Source organism: Rousettus aegyptiacus, unplaced genomic scaffold (genome assembly GCF_014176215.1).
Source record: "Rousettus aegyptiacus isolate mRouAeg1 unplaced genomic scaffold, mRouAeg1.p scaffold_m13_p_1, whole genome shotgun sequence".
Taxonomy (NCBI): domain Eukaryota; kingdom Metazoa; phylum Chordata; class Mammalia; order Chiroptera; family Pteropodidae; genus Rousettus; species Rousettus aegyptiacus.
In genome coordinates this window covers 162,148,019-162,171,115 of record NW_023416284.1, presented here as the reverse complement: position 1 = coordinate 162,171,115, position 23,097 = coordinate 162,148,019, and the positions used below count along the sequence as shown (strand labels likewise).

The window sequence follows — 23,097 nt, the reverse complement described above, 5'->3', positions numbered from 1 at the left end:
AAAGAGCATGTTGTGTTGACAACTGATCAGAGTCAAAGAGTGGTAACATATTAGGAAGATCTTGGAAAACTTATGAAATTATTTATTTATAAATGGAAGTAGGATTTTCCAAAAGTTTTTTTTTTTTTAATTAAAACACAAAAAGTTCATTACACAGGGAAATGAGTAAAATGGCCTTCCTGAATTATTATGTTCCACAAATTTTATTTTACATATGGTGGGGGAAAAACTTGAGACCAAAAAAATGTAGAAATTAAAAGCATGTCAAAGAGATGTGAGTTCTGGTTGGCCGTGCCATTTACAAACTGTGCAACAAAGAACCAATCACACTGGGTGGTGGCGAAAGTTAAGGAGATAATGCATTTAACAGGGCGCCGGGAACATGGCAAGAGCTCGAAAATGGTACTTATTATTATTTAATTTATGGGGGACAGGGATGAGCAAGAGATAGGTGTGGCCATGTAAAGACATGATTTTACATCTCTGGTGCTTATATTTTCCCTTAGTAGCTCACTATATTTCAGGCCACTACACAGTACCACTTTGTGTACTGTATCTGCATCTAGGGAAGTATCTGTCTTTAGTCATTTCTCATTTGGGGAAAATAATGTATATTTTTACTTAGATTTCTCTAGCTTGGGATGTGGATGATAATTTTCAGAGCTGTGTGCTACTTTTATATATTCACATTATCTCATTTAACCCGCCCAGTAAGCCCAGGAAGGAAATGCACCATAACCATTTTTAGATGAAGAAATAGGCTAAGAGGTTAAATGGGCCTAAGGATCATTCAGGAACAGGACTTCTTTCATAAGGTCATCTAAGTTCTTTTTCATGGAATTCAATAAGGGTATTTTCATTTTAATTAGAAAAAAAATGAGCCTAAAAATATTTTCACTTTTTCTTAAATTGCCCTGAGTAAAACAATATTCAACATGGTCAAGTCTGTAGATGAAAAGAGAGGTTCTATGGAAAGTAACCTCACATGTGATCAGATCATAAATTCCTAATTGGGCAAGCTATTGTGGGTAGTCAGGTCCCAGGCATATAACTTTGTTACTAAAAAGCTTATCTTTGCCTTAAGCAAGCCCTGTCCATCTTTATGTGCATCTACATTTATACGCCTTCTAAATGCCTCTTTCAGACCTTGTTCTAAATCAGACCACTCTCAAGAGAGCACACAGTCTTAACTATCCTGTAACCTAACCCTCTCCTTGCTCTCACCTTCACGCAATCTTCCTTACAGTACTTCCTTAACCTCAGATGCATAAAAGAAACTGAAAACTGTTATTCTCCATAGTATTTAAAATTTGGCTCCCCAGTATGTCATCAGTTCGGTTCAAATGAACTCTTAACAAAAATTTCTACAGGTTTCAATGTTTCATTCATCAACAATCCCAACAGGCTCCCTTCAAGTAGCCCAGAATAGTATAAAGCACAAAGACTTGTTATTGAGACTGAACTGGTTTCTAATATGTGTATCTGTTTACTATTTTGTGACCTTGGTCAAGTTTCTTAAACCCCTGGGTTTCCTCATCCATGGAATTTAGATCATCATAAATTACAGCAGAGAAATTATGAGAATTAAGTAGGATAACATTTGTGAAAGTGATTAATAACAGTTACAATTGTTTTGAGTGCTAATTCATACCAAGTGTTCTGTTAAGTCAGTGAAACATGTTCTCTCTTTAATTCTTATGCACTATAGATAATATTGTTCCCAGTTTACAGAAATTGACTGAGGGATTAAATGATTTGCCCCATGTCAAAAAGATATACACATGAGCTCTGGGTTTTCAAAGTTAGGTTTCCCTGATTCAAAGGTTCTTGTCCTTACCATCACCCCTAATGCTTGTGAAATGCTAAACATAGGCTCCACCACACGGGAGGCGTTCTAGAATACCTTCCAAAAGTGCCCCTGATTCTTTTCCTGTGTTGCACTGATGAGGTACTGATGGTATCTGTCTGCCATACTTTAGTTCACTAAACAGTTAACATTTACCCATTGATGGAAAGTATCCCAATTGTGTGAGAGAAGATAATTAGAGTTATTCCAACTTAAAGGAGAATTCACATAATGGCCTACACAGTACCTCACTTTCTGTCCTTACTCCTTTTAGGAAAAGTCACTTATATGTCGTATTTATGGTAAATTAGTTATACCGTGTGATGTGCTGTAGTAGAAACGACAAGAGCTTTAAGGTAAAAAATCCAGGGAACCAGGACTCATCTCTGCCACCAACTAGCTGTGTGACTTTGTACCCATTTTATTCCCTCTCTGAGTATGTTTCCTATAGGTTGAGGAGAAAAAACTACCCCTTAAAATTGTGATGTTTATTGTGTGGCACATTGTGCGCATTAAATAAACATTAGTTTCCTTCTTCCCCTCACTGTGCCCTACCCTTTCAGTAAGCTCTGCCATTTCAAGCATCTGAGTGTAGAAAATGTTTCTGTTTTGTATTCAAACAACGCTTCGCACAATACTTTAAAATAATGGATCTTGTATGTGGAATAAATGCTGCATATCCAGCTGCCACACGGGGAGGCGGCAGGTTTATTTCAGTCATGCGCCACCAGGAAGTATGAGGACTTTGTTTTTGAAATTACTTGAGTCACTCCAGGGAAGCAGCTTCATTATTCAAAGATGTTTTTTATGGTTTGGTACCCCTCCTTGTTTTTAGCTTCCCTTCTTATCCCAAATGGAAGGCCATGCTCAGTTCTGGGATGAAAGAAACTTTATGGTATTTTTGACCAAAAAAAAAAAAAAAAAAAGTGATGTTTTGACTACACATACTTCTTATTTATCATTGCCTTGGATTCAGATGATCTCACTATTTCTAAAAATCAAAATTACCACAAAAGGATGAAAGGTTAAAGTCATTAACATTTTATAAATCTAAAGGTAATTCTAAAAAATTAGTTTCACCACTGATTTGGCATAATGGAAGCAAAACAGATATTTAGATAGAGCTTCTAATGGTGACTATTTTGAAGGAGACTTTATTTAGATTCATGTGTTCAAGTTAGATTGTTTATTTTAAACATTTATCTAATATGAAACTTAGCTGCACAGAATATTATAATCAGTTCAATAGGATTTGCTGTGTATTCCTCATAAACCAAAAGTATTCCAGAAGAAATGCTTTAGGTTATTGCTTGGAAACTTTTTAGATTGTGTACTCTATCGGTAATAGAATTTTGGCATGCACACCAAAAATTTCTATATAGTTAATTTACTTATGAACTGTATACATGTTTTTTAAATTATAATCATATGCATGTATTTGTAAAGTACGTCTGCTATGAAACAGGCAATAGAAACTACAAGATACAAGTGTGTGTTTGTGTATCTGTATAGGCACACATTAACATTTTCTTTCCTTATCTCAGTGGAGTATTTTGTGTGTATGTGACACATATGTATACATTCTGCTTTGAAGACCACTATTTTAGATAATGATGAATGTGACAGAGACTAAGACTTCTAAATGGTCATTGAACAAAATTGTTACTTTTCATATCTGTTTAGCAACATTCATTACTTATACTAAAAATCAAACACAGTGCAGATTCACCAAGAATGTAATTTAGGAGGGAATACATGAGAGCAATTCATCACTACTAGTCTGGAAGAAAAGCTTAACAAAATTTCTAAAAACTGCATGTTGAGCTGATATAAGACCCTATTAAATTATGTGACACAAAGAGACACTTCTGTACATGTGACATGCAAAGGAATCAAAGTGAGATTCAATTTTGAATCCAGTAATTGAAGGCAGGTTACCATGTTTTGAATTGACACTGGTTAGATTATGAGTCCTACAGAGTCAAAGACTTATACAGGAATGACCTAAACAACTGTGTTTCCAGCGGAAAAGCCTGTTGCAGTTGCATCTGTCTTCGAAACAGCACTCACACAGATATTTAGTAGCATGGTTATAAGAAGCTAACTCACTGTGAAAACAATGGCAAAAGAGAAAAGGAGTAATGAGACCATTTGTCTCTGAATTTGTGTGTGTGCACATGAGGGGGGTGCTATTTATGAGCTTACTTAAGTTACAAAAATACTTCTATTCATAAATCCAATGATCTATCAGATAAAAGATTACTTCCTTGTTTCAAATGGTATTCTATAGCAACATTTGGTACAACAGATTAATTCAAATGATTTCTTAAAGTTCCCTTATTAGAGGGTGATATATAATTTTATAATGTTTAAAGTCCATTCCAATTCACAAATTTTTTTTCCAAAATAATTATGTCAGAATAATAAGCTTGGTTTCAATGTGGAAAACTCAAATTCATGACGAAGGAAAAAGGAATCCAATTTCTAATTAGTTTTGTAAAATTCCAGTTCACATTAAAAAAACGATGGGCCACTGGAAAGAAATAATTAAGAGCAGATTTGACAAGACTACAACAAAAACACTTAAATGCATTTTTAAATGGCTTTTGATTTTTGAACAAAATCAAATTCTAACATGATTTCTTGAGGTAAAATTTCTTGATTCCTTACCTTGCCATACTTCTGGGCATAAGAACCCGTGAGCAGTGAGTGAAAAACAATGATGGTTTCATCCAAGTCCCAGACAAACACACGCTGAAGAAAAAGATAAATATCAAAGAATTATCAAGTTCTAAGGAAGCAGATATTTCTTTATAAGTAGAAAACATCTCATTTAGTTATTGGATATAATCTTAATACCATTTTAAAGAAAACTATGCTGCTCCATTAGTTCTTCCCCAAATTTGCCAGAACTAAACTCTGTAAAACCTGCAAAGAGAATGATACAGGTAACAAGCTTAAAAATCAGATGTCTTAATTTGAATGAATTCATCCAAATATTTATTTGCTGTTAATACCCATATTTGGACATATTTGGACTTCATGATACAAGTGAGCTTAAACTCTCTTTTAAAGTTTTATGCCTCAAGGATTCATGAAATTTTACATTTCATGCAAAGAATTAATTAAAAATATATTTACAAGAATCAATAAGTAATGACTAAATAAAAATTGCGAAGCGCGGATGGACTCTTGGGTCAGCTTAGGCTATCAGATGGGTTGTTTGGCCTGGACAGTGTTTTGAAAGATTTCAAATTATTGACCAGCTTTTCAAGATTAGGAGATTTCAAACAAACGTCAGGGTTCTGACTGCGGCAGAGAAACTGGAAGTGGTGGTAATGGTAGTAGACAAAGGCAGTGATGGGAAGACCGCTTTTGACTGGGTCAGTGCTCCTCCTCCTCACAGTCTCCCGTCTCCTTAACCCAGTTCACAAATTTATTATCACTCTAAGTCCTTGAAGGCATTTGAATCTGCTGCCGTTGGAAATAAATTCTTAGAAAGAGGCCCAATGACCATTACTTGACTTTATTCAATCTGGAAATGTAATTTGTTTTCTTAACTGAAGTATGCAGTTGTTTAAGAAGTAATATATTATGTCTAAAAATAGTTTCTCCTGATGCTTCATAATAAGAATCAAACTGCTTAGTATGGATAAATCTCAAAAGAGCTTTCAACACCCCCCTACCCCTCAAAAAATAGCACATGGAAACATTTACAGAATTTACAGATATAAAAATTTTAACATGTATTAAATGATTGAAAATTTTCCTATTTTTCAGAAGACAACTTTTCCTTTCCATACAGATTTTTACATTTTTAAATTAATTGACCCAATTAAACATCTTTCATTACCTTAGAACTACCAAATAGAGTGTGACTCAGAAAATTATCCCATGAATAATGACTTTATTTTTTAAATTTCTGTTTGTGTCAATTTGAACCAAAGGATGCAACTATCTCAGGCCTAGAATTTATAAAGCGTAATCATTTTTAAGTCATTATTGTCTTTAATTTGACCATTATAATAGAGGAAATCTCTAACTTTGCAGCTGCAAAATGCCTACTGCAAAGTAGATCCACTCATTTCAAGACATTTTATATATATATATACACACACACACACACACACACACACATACACACACACACATACACACACACACACATATATATATAAAGTTTGATACTTTATAGAACTGTAAGTACAGAATATGTATTCAATAAAAATAAAAGATCGTATTACACTCTTTGAGGATGAGTCAGCATACCTCTAGGTCACTGTCAGGAGGCGGGGAGGGGTTATTTTTCCGACCTCTTCCTCGGGACTTTGACCCAGAACTCCTACATGTTCTCTCATCGAGATCTTTGATGGGTGTGGAAGGGCTCTGCACAGTGTCAAACTCTCCTATAAATAACATAACTTATGTCAAGAACAGCACTTCATTTTTACATCAGCTATGAATCTTCATTGTCAATTACCTTAACAGATTCCTATATAACTGAAAGCTCCTACGACAAAAAAAAAAAAAAAAAAAAAAAAAAAAGATTTATAATCCAAATACAAAAAAATTTCGTAGGTCACACAAATCCCTTTTAGTTTCAATCTCTGTGATCCATTAAACCTGAATGTCTTTTATACTCCATATGCCTTTGACTTCCTGTTTCTACCCCCACCTACATATTTATCTAAATTTAGATCTGTTCTCACCTCCTTACATCAGAGTTCAGAGGATAAAATGTCTTCTGGATCAATCCCATGCCTCCACCTGCAAACTCGACTCCCTATCCTCACCTCTTAGGGAATATCCCTCCATTAGTCAAACCCTCTCTCATCTTCCCTCCAATCGCTTCCTTTTCTGGAGGCCACAGATAAGTTTAAAAGTCCTTCCCTTTGACCATGCACATTTGTCCAGACGCTAACTGCTTGCTATCTTCTCTTTTTACATTACACTTCTTAAAAGAATATTGCATACTAGCGCTGTCCAACAGAAATATAATGTGAGCTACAAATGTAACCACATATGTAATTTAAAAATTTCTGGCAGACTCATTAAAAAAAAAAGTAGAAAAGAAACATGTGAAAATAATTTTATTCATAAATGCTAATTGACCTAATTTATCCAAAATATTATCATTTCAGCATGCAATCAATATAAAAAGATCAGTATAAAACTATCAGTGACGTTTTACATAATCTCTTTTGTATATTGAGTCTTGTGTATAGTTTACACTTAGAACAGACCTCAATCTGTGCTAGCCACATTATGGGTGCTCAATAGTCACATGTGGCCAGCAGCATCTGACTCCACTTCCTGACATCCATTTGTCATAATTCAACTTCAGTTCACCAAAACTCTAAAACTACTCTTACCCAAAGTCTCCAGTAACCACGTAATTGTAAATGCAACAGACAGACTCAATTCTTATCTTCCTGGATCGCCTTCCTGTGTTTGATACTCTTAAACGACACCTCTTCAGAACCATATCTGGCAGCTGACACACTGTACTCTCCTAGTTCTAGAATCTCTGTCACCAGTCCTTCTCTGTCTAGGATATGTGATCTCCTTTTTCTTTTCCCATTCCTTAAGTGCTCATATTTACAAGTTCCATTTTTTATCTATGGCCATGCTACCCCAAACAAGCCCGATCCCATCTGATCTCGGAAGCTAAGCAGGGTTGAGCCTGGTTAGTATTTGGATGGGAGACCACCTAGGAAGACCAGGTGCTGTAGGTATAACAAATAAAATAAAACAAAAAAATGAGGGATTGTAAACTGATAAGGTCTTTGCAATGTGTGAGGTCAATCGAGAGTTGCTTTGCCTGAAAAAAAAAAAAAAAGTTGCATCCTTTGATAACCGTCTTTGCACTGTATCATCTGGGTGATCTAATCCTCTCATAGGTGAACCACTCTCTATCTATACCTCCACCAGGATACATCTAATTTTCGGATTTTGTACCTAATTGATTTTTACATGTCCCACAGATACTTGAAAGTCTGACATGTCTAAAGCTAGTGGCAAAGCATCTCATGAGCAATGGCCATTTCGTGGGAGGTGGTGTTAAGATAAACATGGGGCACTAAAACCCCATGAATGAGAAAAGCCAGACTTACCATATGACTATAAGCACTTTACTCAATCTCTCTGAATTTCAGTTTTCTCTTTTCTATATTTTGTATTTTAAAGTATGGGTAATAGCAGCTATCTTTTTGAATTATTGAGATAAATCTGATTTACATTTAATTTGATTTAAATCATATGCATAAAGTAAAAACTTCCATGAGAATCCAGTGGCAAACTATATTAAATTTAAATTATGCAATTTTTAAACATAAGGATGTTATGGCTATCATGCTTTATCATAAAACTAAAGTAAAATAATTATAAGGACAACTGAGCAGTTATTAACTGAATAATCAAATCTGAACAAACTAGATGATACTTACGTAATATTTTTCCTGATACATTCTAAATAAATAGTAAATTTTACATAGCTAACCTCTAATAATTTATAATGGCTGTAACATTTTCTTTGGGAAACACTGTGCATGTCAGGACAGCACCAAAAAAAAAAAAATGTCTGTGCTCCAAATATTATTTGTTCTTAAGACGCTACTAGCACCGTTCATTGCATGGGTCTCTGCTATTAACTAGGTATTTAAACACACCAACTTTTTAAAAATATCACACAAAAATTTGTCTATTTTTAGTCGTTTTTTTAAACAGTTTTCCTAAGGTTACTACATCCTACAAATCAAAAGTTCTCTTTCAAATTAAATGCTGATTTTGAATTAACCATCACTTATTAAATATGCTTATAAAAAAATTTTTGGATGACATTACATACAACCTGTCTTCCTATTCATTACAGATAAATTTGCAAATGTTAACTATCACAGGGTAGCTTTGTTCTTGAAACTCCAAGAGCCAAAAGGACAAAATCTTACTAAACCCCAAAGTTACTGCTATGTTATGGGTGGTTGACTATTGACTGAATCCATAAAGGAGTTTGGTAGGATTAACTCAGCTATTCAAATGAGCTGGGAGCCAATATTTATCACAGCAAAGAGGTGAAAAGTGCAGGAGGAGGATGGGTAAAGAAGTTGACTGGATTTCAATAAAAGTAGGACTTGATACCACTGATTCTTTCTACATTACTAGAAGATCTTAAAAGAGCTCTAAGAATTTGGACAAAATATGGACAGAAGCATTTTAAAGCAATAGCCTTTGAAAAGAACTAAGAAGAGTAGCTCCGCATTTATTAAACCCTTAGTATGTGTCACACACTGTCTTCTTTTCAACAATGTTTATTGAAATATGTGTTTGGCTTTATTCATTGCTCATTATGTCTGTGTGACTGATTCATACTGTAGCCTGGAATAGTTGTCTGTTCTTATCTTAATGTGTCTAGAACTTCATTATATATGTATACTATGCTTTATTTACCCATTCTGTTGATGGACATTTGGGTTATTCATAATTTTAGGCAATTTATAAATAAAGCTGCTATAAACAGTCCTGTTTTTCTCTTCATGGACACAAGCTCCCATTTCTCTAAGGTATATACCTAGCAGTGAAACTGCTGGGTCAGAGGGAAGGCATATGTTCATGTTCAGTAGACAATGACCACCTTTTTCCAAAGCAGTTGTATTAATCCACTCTCCTACTAGAAGTGAGAATTCCAGCTGCTGCACATCCTTGCCAATACTTGATATTGCTAGTCTTTTTTATATTAGCTATCGTGGAGGTATGTCAATATCTCATTGCAGATTTAATCAGTATTTTCTTGATGAGTAATAATGTAGAACATATTTTTATATGTCTATTTCCTATTTGGTTGGTATCTTATTTTTATGCTATAACTGTCAACATTTAAAAACTAGATTATCTTTTTATTATTGATTTGTCAGCACTCTTTATTGTGAACATTCTTTACATTATATATACACACACATTTATACACACACACACACACACATACACACACACATATAGATATACCTCACTTTGGCTCAGTGAATTTAGTCCTTCATTATCCTCCTTTAATTGCAAAACTAGAGACACGTGGCATTTAATTTACCAAGATGAAAAAGCTTGTATGTGAAATGCTCGTATAATTACAGAACTCCTGCTTTAACCACTAGGCTATACTTCCTCCTCTAAATAGTGACAGACCCTCCGGGTTACAAAGAGGTCAAATCTACATCTGTTTCTACTAATCAAAAGAGTTATATAGACTCTATACAGTTTGTGAGAATAAGGGCCAAGAAATTCATCGAAAGAATTTCATAGTAAAAGAGCAGGTCCTGAAGAAGTCAGGGCTGTATCTGGGCTCCTATAGCAACCACCTATGTGGTATTATACTGACCTCTATAACTTTTGAAGGTGCTATCCTTTTTTCCGATAAAGGGTAAAACCATGAACTTGAGCTCACTTGGTCATTAAACATTAGTTGACACTTTTCTTTTTAAAGAGAAAGTTGTCGATTCAGTGCCTCTGCCAAATTTCACTCAGGTAATTTACACTAGGGAACATTAATGCTGCAAGTAGGGAAAATGCAGATTGGCAGAGAAGTTAAATGTGCTCAGTTCTTTTTACCTAAACCCTCTTGTCAGCTTTAATGAAATGAATTAGCACTTTGCTTTTCTTCCTGTCCTTAAGTGAAATGCCATGAAGCTATGGAAAGTCTACTGAGTTCTGCCTCAGAAACTGGCTTCTTTTCAAAGAGTGAAGTGATCTTACTATATCCCTTACTTTTCTGAAGCACTTGTAAAGTTTAATTAGCTAATGCATTGTAATGTTTGCCAAGGTCTCAGAGTAAAGGATAATACTGTTACAAATCATCAATTATATCAAAATTTAAAGATGTTTAAAATATTTTAAGACAGGGAGCTATAAAAATATCTCTAATCTTAATGTGCTAATTAGTCATTGAACTTTCTGAATGAAAATCAAAAATATAATATACTTAATATAATCTTTATGTTAAAAGCAAAGAGAGATCTTTATAAAGATAATGAACTAAAATATCTGTTCTTAAAGTTTCTTTAAATACACTGTCAAAGTACCTAATAAGGTAAAGTAATAAGTGAATGCTATTTGCAATTTCCAAATAACTTCAGTCATTACCAATAACCTTATGCTTTTTCTTGGGCCAATACTGCACATGATTAAATAATTATCCTTTAATCAGTACAGTAATGAATAACTGCACCTTCTATATTTTAGATATTTAGATCCAACTTTATTTCATTAGGGTTTATCTCTAAATCATAACAATCAGCTCTCTTATGGAACATGAAGTATGTTTCTATTTTAAAAATGGGAGAAGTCAACAGTGAATGATTCATGAAAAATTGTGGATTTAACTAAATCTCTGTTTTAATTCCAGAATGGAGAGCTGGTTTGTGGGAAATAATTTTTATACCCTTAAACTAAATACTTTAGATTTCTTCAATAATAGGGAAAAATCTCACAGTTATAAACTTGTTTACTTTTTGGTTACATGCCAGATCTGAAAAGGCAAAATCAGACTTAAAGCTACCTTAACTAAAATTCTGAGGTCACAGAAGTCCTCAAAAATCCAGACATGTGTAATGTTATGATTTTGGTTGATAGAATAATATAGTTACAAGAGGAAATAATTTCTTCTTTAAATTCAACAGAAAGTCTAGTAAGAACCGAAAATTATCTACCATATCGGCAAACTCTTTTTATAATTCCAAGCCACAAAGATTTGCTCCATGTCTTCTAGAAGTTTTATAGTTTTGGTTTTCACATGCATATGATACGAGTTATGAGTCCAGATTCTGGTGTCTGTTTTTGTTATTGTTGCTGTTTGGTAGATGCATGTCCAATTTTTCTGGCACCATTTAAAAAAAATTCTCCAATTCATTTTGTACCTTTTTCAAAATCCATTTTCCAGTATATGTATATGGATATCTTTCTAGACTCGGTTCTATTCCATTGCTCCAAGTATCTGTCCTTTTGCCAATACCATATTCTTGATTACCATGCTTTATAATATGTTTTAAAATTGAGCAATGTGAATCCTCAACCTTCGTTCTTATTTTTCAAAATTATTTTGTTTATTCTTTGCCTTTCCTTGTAATTTTAGAATCATCTTGATAACTCCTCCAAAAAGTCCTGCTGGAATTTTGATTGAAATTACAATGAATCTCTACTAAACTTGATTTTAATTTTAATTTTAATTATGTGTCAGTGAATAAAATTCCAATAAAAATATAGATAAGCTTCAATGAAAAAAATTATGGATTTTAAATATGTGCTGATCAGGCAAAGATATTAGACTACCTACCAATGATCCTATGAATCCTCGGAATGTAAGAAACATTCACTAGATGGAGCTTCTGATAACTCATGCAGGTAAAGGAACTACACAATCTCTCATGCATTAAGGAAATATTATCCGTTATACCCAAAGAAGATAATACTGTAACTTTTCTATGTTGTCAAGACCTTCAGAAAATAATTAGTCTAGCAAAAGGTCCATTGACCTTTTTATATCCATTTATATTCATATATACCGTGCCATTTAAGATTAAAATTTCCTGACTGCCCCATATCTAAAAGAAGGATTTTCTGAAATGCCAAAAGAAGAACCTCATTTAATACAGTAGTATTAGCACAGATTAATTGTTTGGAAGCTTTCAGCCTTGTTTTTAAAATGTCCATTTGCTCCATATTGTTAGACACAGTAAAACATATAAAGATATTTCACCTGGATGAAGATCTGTACCTGGTTGGCTAGTCAGTCCTGGGAGAGATTCCTGCAACTGATAGGTTGATGTTGAGGATGATGTGCCGTCAGCTGTGTTATTTGATGTCATATACGCTCCATATGTCGATGCTGAGTAATACTGTGCATACTGGTTTTGGCCAAAGGCTGTGTAGGATGGATAATCCTGAAACAATAATCGAGATGTGTGTGTGTGCTTAAAAGAGAAATTACTCTGTTGTATGCTTGAAAGAAAAGCAACCACTATGCTAAAATGGAAAATCAGTATTTGGCTCCACTTGTTTCAGAGTCACAGCTTCGAGGTGATCCTGATGAACTGAAACTATTTCGCAGGTATCTTCTACACGCACATAAAAATGAACTACCCTGCTGATTTTGCAAACCTGGTCCAGTACATATATTTTAATCTGTCTAAAGGTTGCACATATTCTTCCTTTGCCTCATAATTACTTTTCCAGGGATTAGGTCTGATGCACTTGGAGAGGCGAGAGAAAGACGGAATCAGTTCATGTTCACAGCATCTGTCCCCCATCGTCTAACATCACCAGCGAGGAGGACGTGTGGTTGTCCCCTCTCAGCTTCCATGCACAGCACAGTCTGCACTATTAGGCTACCCTTGATAATTTTGTTTTCTTAGCAGGAGATAAAGAGTAAATAAAAGAAAATGAAAGACTTTCAAACATTTAATTTACCTCATGTGTTACAGAGAAAAAAAGCATTGGATCTACTCCTCTGAGCTGCTTTTCATTAAATGTTTAAATGTTTATTAAATGTTTAAAAACGCTTAAAAACCTTAAAATCTAAATAATCCTTCATAATCGTTTTACATATTTAGATAATGAAAAAGATTTGTCATAATAATTTGTGTTTAATATATCTAGCATGTTTCAGCCTAAATTGTTATCAATGATGACAAATCTTTGATCAAGATTAAAATCTCCTGATCCATGTTCCTTCCTAAGAGGAAAAAAAAACTACATTCAGTGGTTTCCAAAAAAGGAAATTTTCTGCATATATAAATATATGTATAAGCAAATATGTATATTAACAGAAAGGATTAAGCAGTATTAAGAGAGCGAAAATTCTATTTGTTCATTTTAGGATCTGATGATCCCCATTACCACCTGTGAACCAAAAGAAAATCTCTTAGCAATATTTGGACAAAGTTCCTAGCTATACAAATTTTTCAGAGTAAAAAAGTGATAGGAAACATACAGTTCTTACTTTGTATCATTAATGTTCTCAAACGTCAAATGGATTTCACCATTTGATCCTCACAAACCCTTATTCAGTATTATCATCATTCCCGTTTCACATTGAAGGGCACAAAGACACAGAGTGGTTAAGTGATTTGCCCAAGGTCAGACAGCTAGCAAGTTTCAGAGCTGGGATTAAAAGCCAGAGAGCCTGACTAGCATCTGTGTGTGGAAGCTCTCCATCAGGCCGCTAATGCCCTTAGAGGAAGATGAAATTACTTATTGGAAAGGTCCAGACTACTAGCTTCTGGTGAATGTCATTTTGTACTCAGACATATCTCAAAGATCTCTGCTTCTCTTCATTTCCACTGTTGTCACTTTGGTCCGGTCTAAGCTACCTTCACTTCCTGTCCTAGCCAATGGACGGGTTTTCTAATTTGTCTCCTCGTTTCCATTTTGGGCTTTCTTCAAAGTTCCCGAAGCCAGAGTAATCTCTTCAAAACATAAATTATATGATGCTATTCTCCCGCTCAAAATCCTTTAACAGCTTCCCACTGAGCTTGGAATAAGATTTAAATTCCCTATTATAAACCACAGGCCTGGGCCTATCTTCACAGACAGGTATGTGTTTCTGCACCAGACCCTCATGGACAAACTAAACTCTAGCCTGCTTTGAGTTCACTGGCACACCAAGTTTTTCACCCCTCAGGGGATCTGGTACATGCTGCTTTCTATGCCTGGAACACCCTTGCCCTCATTCTTCATCTAACTCCTAGAAGACATGGCCTAATTGTATTTCCATAGAAAAGCCTTCCGTGAAATCTCCGTTACTCAAATTAAATTGCTATTAATATTTGTAATAGGACCCTGTTCTCTCCCTCATGCTTTCTCTCTATTTATTTATGTGTTCACTTTCATTGACCGCTCCTCTCAGTAGTTGTAAGCTCTATGAGGCAGGAATCAGGTCCGATCCACCTCTGCCCCGCCTTCATGTCCCAGTATGCACACCAGGTCCTAATAATGAATAACTACTCAATAAGTATTTGCTAAAATAATAAACTGGTATTCATTGTATGGTCCAAAATAAAGGCTACACTGTATATTGGAGCTACTGTATTTAAATTTTCAGATAGTATTTGATTTATTTTGAAATATAAATCTTTCTTCTTCCTTATGAATCATGTTAATACACCCAAGTCGAATGGAGTAGTTCTTTCTCTCGTGCTACTACTCTGCTTAGTATATATTTCTCTTTTTATATTCATTATGTCCCACTCTCTGTCCATATTATTTTCATGTCTGTTTCTTTGAAGGATTGTATCTTTCCAGAGAGTAGGGAAATCACAAAAATGTTTTCAAAATATAATTAGGAGAGGACCAAAAGGACTTCTAGAGGCAGGTATAGTGACAAAAAGCGAAAAATTACAGCTGTCAGGAAAGTAGAAATTATTCAAAGGAATCATAAAACTACTACTACTACTACTACTACTACTACTACTACTACTACTACTACTACTAAAGCCAACAGTAGTCAAGAGGCATTTTATTTAGTAATAAATGGGATTTTGGACTAAAAATATCATATAGTCTACAGCACAATCCAATTATTGATAATAGTTCAATCTATTAATTCATAATGAAACTGTTTTATCAAGACGAATAAAATTGGTATAATTTTGTTTAGTCTTAAACTAATAGGTTTAGCTTAAGATAACAGGAACACACACATTTTGTAACTCCATGAGAAATGATTACAACGATCACAGCTTAAATGTTTAAAAGGCAAATCTTTGATAAACAGGAAACATAAACTATCCAGAATTACACATAATCCCAAAAAAGTCTGAATAGCTAATTTTTGCTACTTTGAAAAGCCATCTTAATTTTAAGAACCTTATTCTGGGAGAATATGCACTTAATTGCCTTCCTGAAACCATTCTTCAAAAATCTGAATATAGATATAAAAAGCATAAATATAAAAAATTACTATACCTGTTGTGAACCACTGAAATTCGTTGAATTGGAAACTGAATTATTTGCATAAATAGTAGATGATGGCGCAAAACTAGAACCTAGAGGTAAAAAACAAATTGAGTTTAAAAGCATTACTTATAAAAGAATAAAAATATTTCACTTTGCAGAATTTAGTGAGAGACACATATTTTTAATTGAGTTCTTAAGATAGTGAAATTTGAAGTTGAGAGATTTATAAGAAAATGTGCTTAACTCTAACCCTCTTGTAACAACAGGCAAGATTTTTCCAATAGAAAAGTCTGTTGAGCTAAACAAGAACAAGTGAGAAGAGTCTTAATAAGGGCTGCAGCTAACGTCAAAGGGCTAAGGGTCTCGAAGTGTAGACGCACTCAAAGAATAAAACATTATGCAGACGGACTACTTCCAGACTTCCGGAACTTCTAGACTACTGGAACTTTGAAATAGTCATGTCAACTGCTTTTTGCATACAATAATAACCTGAGTTAAGCATTTGGACAGGGGTAGCTTAAGAAAGAAACACACAGAACCCATTTAGACGAGGCTTGCAGCTCTGTCTTTTCATTCCCCTGTCCTTTCCTTAGAACAAACAGAGCTAGAAACTAGAAGCTAGGACTCAAACTCAATAGGGTTTATACTGTAATAATCTACAGTTTGAGGGCCTGCTAAAATTTACTGTCAGGTCAGAAATTTATTTAATGATTATTTTAAATTAGGGCAAAGACAAGTGAATTATCAATTTGCAGATGATTTTTTTAAAATATGTTTTTTTCTGGAATGTACTTGTTAAGGAGTAAAATGAAAGACTATCAAGGCAGCTGCTTATTTTATCAATGGGTTTTGAATAGCAATAGAATTATGTAATCAACCCGCAGTCACCTGATCTGGAATATCTAATATGAAAAGAACATACATAAGGGTATACATGAAAACACCTCTACGGCCTCTCACACCGTTAACTGAATCCACGTGGCTCATTATGGCTGTAGCACGTATGCAAATACGCCTCTATCTATAGTGTAGGTAAAAAGGTACTTGCCATTTCAGCTAAAAAGGTCTTAGTAATTATTTCCTTTTAGTCAATTGACTTAAATGTAAATACCAGTTGATTCAAATATGTTAATATAGCCCCAAATTTATGACTAACGATATAAGCAAAATGACAGGCAACAGCTTTTAATGTTTCTGCTATGTCACTAAGTTTTTTCTGCAAATATTACATGATGAATAAAAATAATTTTTAATTTGAGTCAAAAATAAGAGGGAAAATTTTTTTTAAATGATCGTATATGGAAGATTTGAGAGGTAGTACAAATTATATACATATTCTATTGAGATATATAGTATCAATAGGGGAGAGGTATTTTAGAAATGAACATTCAGTGATAAATGGGACTTAGAAAAGTGCTAACTTGATTTTAAATAGAATCAAACAGGATTATGTACTTAAGGAATATTAATAAGAAAATACTGAATTTTGTTGTGAATTTTCGAAATCGCTTAAGTAGATGCCAAACGTGACCGCTGGCATGGTGACTGGCTTGTAGGTTGCTTTGCTTAGACCAAGTATGCTGCCAGTCTTATGTAACTCACACTTAAGTGTTTAAATTTGATATGGGTCATGTTTCTTGATGTCTATTGAACTTTTTTTTCATCATGTTTCTTTCTAGTTATTTGCCTTTTCTGATGAAACTGTGTGAGCAGAGGTAAGGTTTAAAACTGTCTTCATGACTATATAGTCCTAGTCTGAAGCCATGGAATCACATTCAAATTCATTCTCATAACATGTCTCCTTTGTGGCTACTTACCTGGCATCTGGTAAGAATACGGTGTCTGGCCTGGCTGTGGGGTGGAGAACCCTGGGCTGTAGCTGAGGCACCCGCTCTGTAAGGGAGATTGAGTTTGTGGAAGTCCACTCTCTGTCTTGATGCCTGGCAACATCACACCCAAATCTGTTTGGAAAATGCATGTGCCAACCATTCAATTACTAAATGATCTTAATTCTGAGTTGTAAAACTTAGAAAATACAACTACTAGCCAGCAGGATTACCTGCTTATAACCAAAGAAGAGAGAAGACGTGAAATACCGTAAGTGGGCAGGCTGTAGGGCTGTCCTGTCTGTGAGTAGGCTGTGTAGACGGCTGGCTGCTGCATTCCCGAATACTGAGTCTGGCCTGCATAGGCAGACATTGTTTGAGCTGCTGGTGTAGAAAGAATGTGTGGATAGGGCCTAAATATCAGAAAAATAGCATTACTGTGGCAACAAAGACTGCATATTGGTTCAGACAGCTTAGATTCATGAAACCTTATAATTGCCAGGAAGTAATCCTCTTCTTTATCCACAATACAATTTTAATAACATAGGAAGGGACAAAAGTCTGAATGTCATGAGCCTAGGCTCTGCTACAAACCAGTCTAGTGACCTTGGACAAATCATTTAAACTGCCTAAGTCTATACTTTACCGGTAAAATAAGAAATTTGGTTTAGGTATTATATCTAAAGTCTCTTCCAGGTCTATAATTCTTACTTACATCCAAATTATATTCAAAATAACATGTTAATGAGGAAAACGGAGCACAAGCCAGTTAATATGCTCATGAGCATATCTCTAGTCACCATGAGTGACCTAATGACCTAATGCAATGACTACAAAAGTCATTAAAAGCTCTACCAAGAATTCTCTACTAATAACTAAAAATCTTAGGAAAAAAAAAAAGGAAAAGGTAGGCAGCCTCCTGAAAAGATATGGAACACCTTTCCCTTCATCATTTTACAGAATATTCCCAAGTGGACATCCATTCCCTAGCCTATACTTAAGAATAGATATTTTAGCTGATGCCCGAAAATAACATTTAAATATGTATGAATCGAGAATCCAAATTTTTGACACATCTTGCTGATTGCAACCAAATTCAGTTATACGCTCAATATAAACTTCAAATTTCTATCCCTGTTCTCAATAAGTTGGCTACATTCGTTATAAAAGCAATAGAGCATATTCTTAAAAACACATATTTATTAAAACTTGAAATCTAATAAAAATACTGTAACAATGGAACATATTATGAAGTGTTAACATTTAAATATAATATAATCTTTTTTACATTTTCTTTAAACTATCAGGACTTTGAAATTTTCACTACAAAGTCAGTATATTCTTGTTTGAACTTGATGCTCTCCTCGAGGTATATAAATATCCAGAATTAAAGGAATGGTCTAGACAAAAGTGTATCTCTGTTTCTCGATATGTATGGGATATATATCTATCTAACTAATCTCTCCAAGTATCCATACTACATTTATACATAAATATATCCCGATTTAAAGTTGTTATATTGTGTGAATACACATTAATAGAGAGAATCCTGGAAACTTATTCTAACAAGTCTGAAAGAATCTACTGACCACTTACTTGGAAGGGTAGAGCTGCGTGGAATACTGGTGTGCCGATCTGGGGCTGTAGCCACTACTTGTTATTACTGTAAGACACACACACACACAAAAACAGTGCAAAAAGGTTGCTTCATAAATATATTTCATTAGAGTTTACGAAACCAATTTGAAGAAATTACCATGTTAAAGATATGTTTCTAAAAATTCATTCATTTTCTAAAAAGGAAATGAATTCATTTTCTAAACAGAAACAGATGCTTAAATATTTTAGTCTAACTGAACTACCTCAAGTTTGTCCAAAGACAAACTTCTTGCAAATCATTCCCTTCCATCATTTGTCCATTTTCTCAAATCAGTAAAGTAGCATGCTCTCATGTATTAATATGCTATGAATAAATATCTTCGATTACAGGTAATTAACCTTTCATGATGTAAAGGTAAATTTTTTAAATTTGCAAACTTTATGTTTTAAATTCCAAATATAATGGCAATATATTGTTCTTTCTCCATATTCTAATAGAAATACAATAAAAAAATTTTTAAATGACATTACAACCTTCATTTTCAAATTGTCAAATGCTACTATTTTCTATTTTCTTTCTTTTTAACAATCAGATAAGTAGTTAAAAATATAGTAATAATAATTGGACTATACAGAGGAAGCATGGATGATAATGTGACATTTAAAACAACATAATTGTAAGCAGGAAGCATATTTACAAATATATTCTAAACTAAGAGAAATAGTAGTTTTTTTTTGAGAAAATATTAAAGGAAAAAATCAGGTCCTATTAATATTTTACTCAAACATGCAGCCCCCAATTGGAGTATATCCAAAAGTTTGGAAGTTTCTCTTTCCTTAAACCATCTGCCTTGATTAAGACAGATGTATTGCAAATATATGGACTCTAAAGTGTTGAGGCAGTCCCTTCAGAGCCAATCCATACTGGGCAAGCACACAGAGTGTCTTTATTAGGCCATCTGCTGTTCATTCACTTTTCAAAAAGATTAAAGTAGTACACAACGCAGTGCTGGAATTAGTTTCGTCTAATCAATCATAGTTATACTTCAAAGTACTATGTCCTTTCTAAGTTGTTCATAATAATTCTGGGACTAAACTTTTGGAATTGTAAAAGTGACAAATAGGTTTCGGTTGCTAACTATTTTATGAAACATGAGATTTTTCTATATCAAAATGCTATCAAGTACTCTTGTGATCTATTGCTTCATAAAAATGTAGAATTTAATGTATTTAAAATGCTATTTGGCCTGTAAGCTCTGAGTATAAAAGGTATATTACAGTTTTCATAGCAACAGTGCAGAAAGTATGTTTTCAGGAATATTATGAATTAATTTAGAAAATTATTAAATGTGACTAGAATCGTTATGTTCTAAATATTTTCAGCAACAAACTCTTAAGTGGATCACTAAATATATTAGAAAATACATAGACCAATGAACTATTAATTTCCACTTATTTATTAAAGACTTAAAGAATGTTTAAAAGTTTTAAATCAACTCAATGAGAACAGACTCCTCTACCACACCATGGGCACTAAATGTATACTATATAATAGCAATAGTGTTATTCCGCAGGAAATTCATTAATTCACAATAATGAATACTGTTTATGTAATTAAATACAATTAAATAGGCTCAATTCCATGTTTTTTTTGGTCTCTTATTTATAAAACTTCGCTTTGGCACACACAAAACTATACTAATCGGTTATTCTCAAAATTGTAAGACACAATGCTTTTCCAAAGAAACATTAAATAATGAAAAAGAACATTCACTATAGCATCTTTTATTAAATAAGCAAAAGAGCAAACTTATTTCAGAAATAAACCAACTATGTAAACACAAATCTGAATATATAGGATGCTTCTTCCCTCTGATGAATGAACCTAGACATTAGAATAATGTACCCATAACAGTATCAAGGTTCATCCTTTAAAATTTCATATTAAGGTCTACATGTGCATTTTCTAAATAGAATATAATCCTTTGGTTCAGAAAATTAGCGTGTTCACATAAAACTTGGAGAGTTTATGCTTCTTAGAACTAAAATTTATATTTTATTCTCATATGAAAACAACAAAAGTTGACTAAAGTGAGTTGAGATTATGCTGATCAAAGTAAAGACGGTTCCTACACAAGGTAGCCTAATCTCCAGAATGATTTCTGGAAAACCATGGGAGATCTTCTTTTCATTCTTCATAGTCATTTAACTAATCAAGGGACATTACCCAAAGCACTCAGCTCATTATACTCCATTATTTCTGCATACAAAAGTGAGTAAAACTGCTTGTCTTAAAAATGTCCTGAAAATTAATTAAAACAAAATTTTAAAGAAAATCAGATTTTCAGAGTGTGGTGCCAAACAATTTATTGTTTTACTATTGTGACACCTTATATCTGTGACTCTCAGTTAGGTGGGATGTCGTGGGGGTGAGTAGGAATTTTGCTTGCCAGGAGATATTTAAAATATCTAGAGATGTTTTTGGTTGTCCTAACTAGAGGGTGCTACTGTCATCTTGAGAGAGATGATAGGGATGCTGCTAAACATCTCACAGTGCAAAGGACACCTACTCCGCGATAAAAAATTAGACAATTTTTTAGAGTGCTGTTACTGAGAATTCCTGTCCTAGATCACTGTTGTCCAAAAGAACTTGGTCCATGATGTTGAAAATGTTCTATATCTAAGTTGACCAATATGGAAGCCACCAAAAAACAAAACAAAACAAAAAAAACAACAAAAAAAACAAAAACCACACACATGAAACTACTAAGCACTTGAAATGTGACTAGTGTGACTAAATAATTTCTTTTTTACTTGTATCAAGTTTTTATTAAATTAGACTTAAATAGACACATATGATTAGTGGCTACTTTATTGGACAGCACGACTCTAGATAATTCTTAAAAGAAAACTGGGAAACTATTTGTAAAGAAAATATGAGTGAATTTCAGATAAGATGATTGTTCACAGCTATTTCTTTCTCCAATTTTATATTTTACAATGGGATATTATAGAAAAGACTCCTGCACTGATCAGAACACTGCTTCCATACTACCCCAGTGGCCACCTATGAAGCTTTGACTGTATGGACTTAACTATCTTAAACTTGTCCGTGTCTCAGTGTTCTTGTCTATAAAATGGATCAGAGACCTCTAAAATTCCTTCTGGAGCTAACATTACATAATTTTGTCATTTATCTTTCAATCAACTTGTGGTATACCATTTAACTATGTCAGCATTTAATAATTCCATTCCTTCCCTTAAAATATGTTTATACATATTTACTTTCCAGACAGTTAGAAGGGTTATAGTGAGTAATAAAAAATGCTAGCATTAGTTGGTACCTATTATCTCCTGGAAGGCAAGTGAATTGCTAGAAAGTATATATATATTAGCACATATGAGTCTCTATGTAGAGTGTATAAATTATCTTTTCTTTCTGTTTGGAGTACTAATATTTATGTGAATACATGACAACTGCTCCCAGTCAATGTGAACTACTGAAACAGGATCATTTGTATCTATAAAAATTTAATATATGCTAGAATACCATTATAATCAAGGATATACCTCAACTCTTTTCACATGATGTTTACCCACACAAAGTCCTTGTACATGAGAACATGAATAAATGTAAAATAAAGTAGACTAGCAGAACCAAGATTTAATTACCACAAATGCTTTTCTAGGTTTAATGTTCATTTTTCTGTTATACACATTCCTCTTTATATTAAAAAAAAAAAAAAGAATCTTTTCACCAGATAATAAACCAAATAAAATATTGTAACATAAAAAAAAAAAATCTTTAAGTTGACTTAATGCGCGTCCTTTATGCCCACCTGGGAGTTATCAGGTACTTATATTTAAGAAGGATTGATGTTTAAAGAC

The 23,097-nt window shown here is 33.7% G+C and overlaps 1 protein-coding gene and 1 pseudogene across 5 annotated transcripts in view; one reads left to right on the top strand and one right to left on the bottom strand.

Moving 5' to 3' along the window:
- Positions 1–23,097, bottom strand: part of EYA4 (EYA transcriptional coactivator and phosphatase 4) — a 266,023-nt gene that overhangs the window by 26,252 nt on the left and 216,674 nt on the right. For all 5 annotated transcript variants that reach the window (XM_036221944.1, XM_036221940.1, XM_036221930.1 and 2 more), the window contains 7 exons: positions 19,207–19,273; positions 17,881–18,023; positions 17,602–17,745; positions 15,794–15,873; positions 12,588–12,771; positions 6,116–6,252; positions 4,517–4,600 (listed from right to left, as the gene is read on the bottom strand). In XM_036221944.1, coding sequence (XP_036077837.1) covers positions 4,517–4,600; positions 6,116–6,252; positions 12,588–12,771; positions 15,794–15,873; positions 17,602–17,745; positions 17,881–18,023; positions 19,207–19,273 — 839 coding nt within the window. The remainder of the gene's footprint in view (positions 1–4,516; positions 4,601–6,115; positions 6,253–12,587; positions 12,772–15,793; positions 15,874–17,601; positions 17,746–17,880; positions 18,024–19,206; positions 19,274–23,097) is intronic.
- On the top strand, positions 7,463–7,581 carry LOC118606414 (annotated as a pseudogene).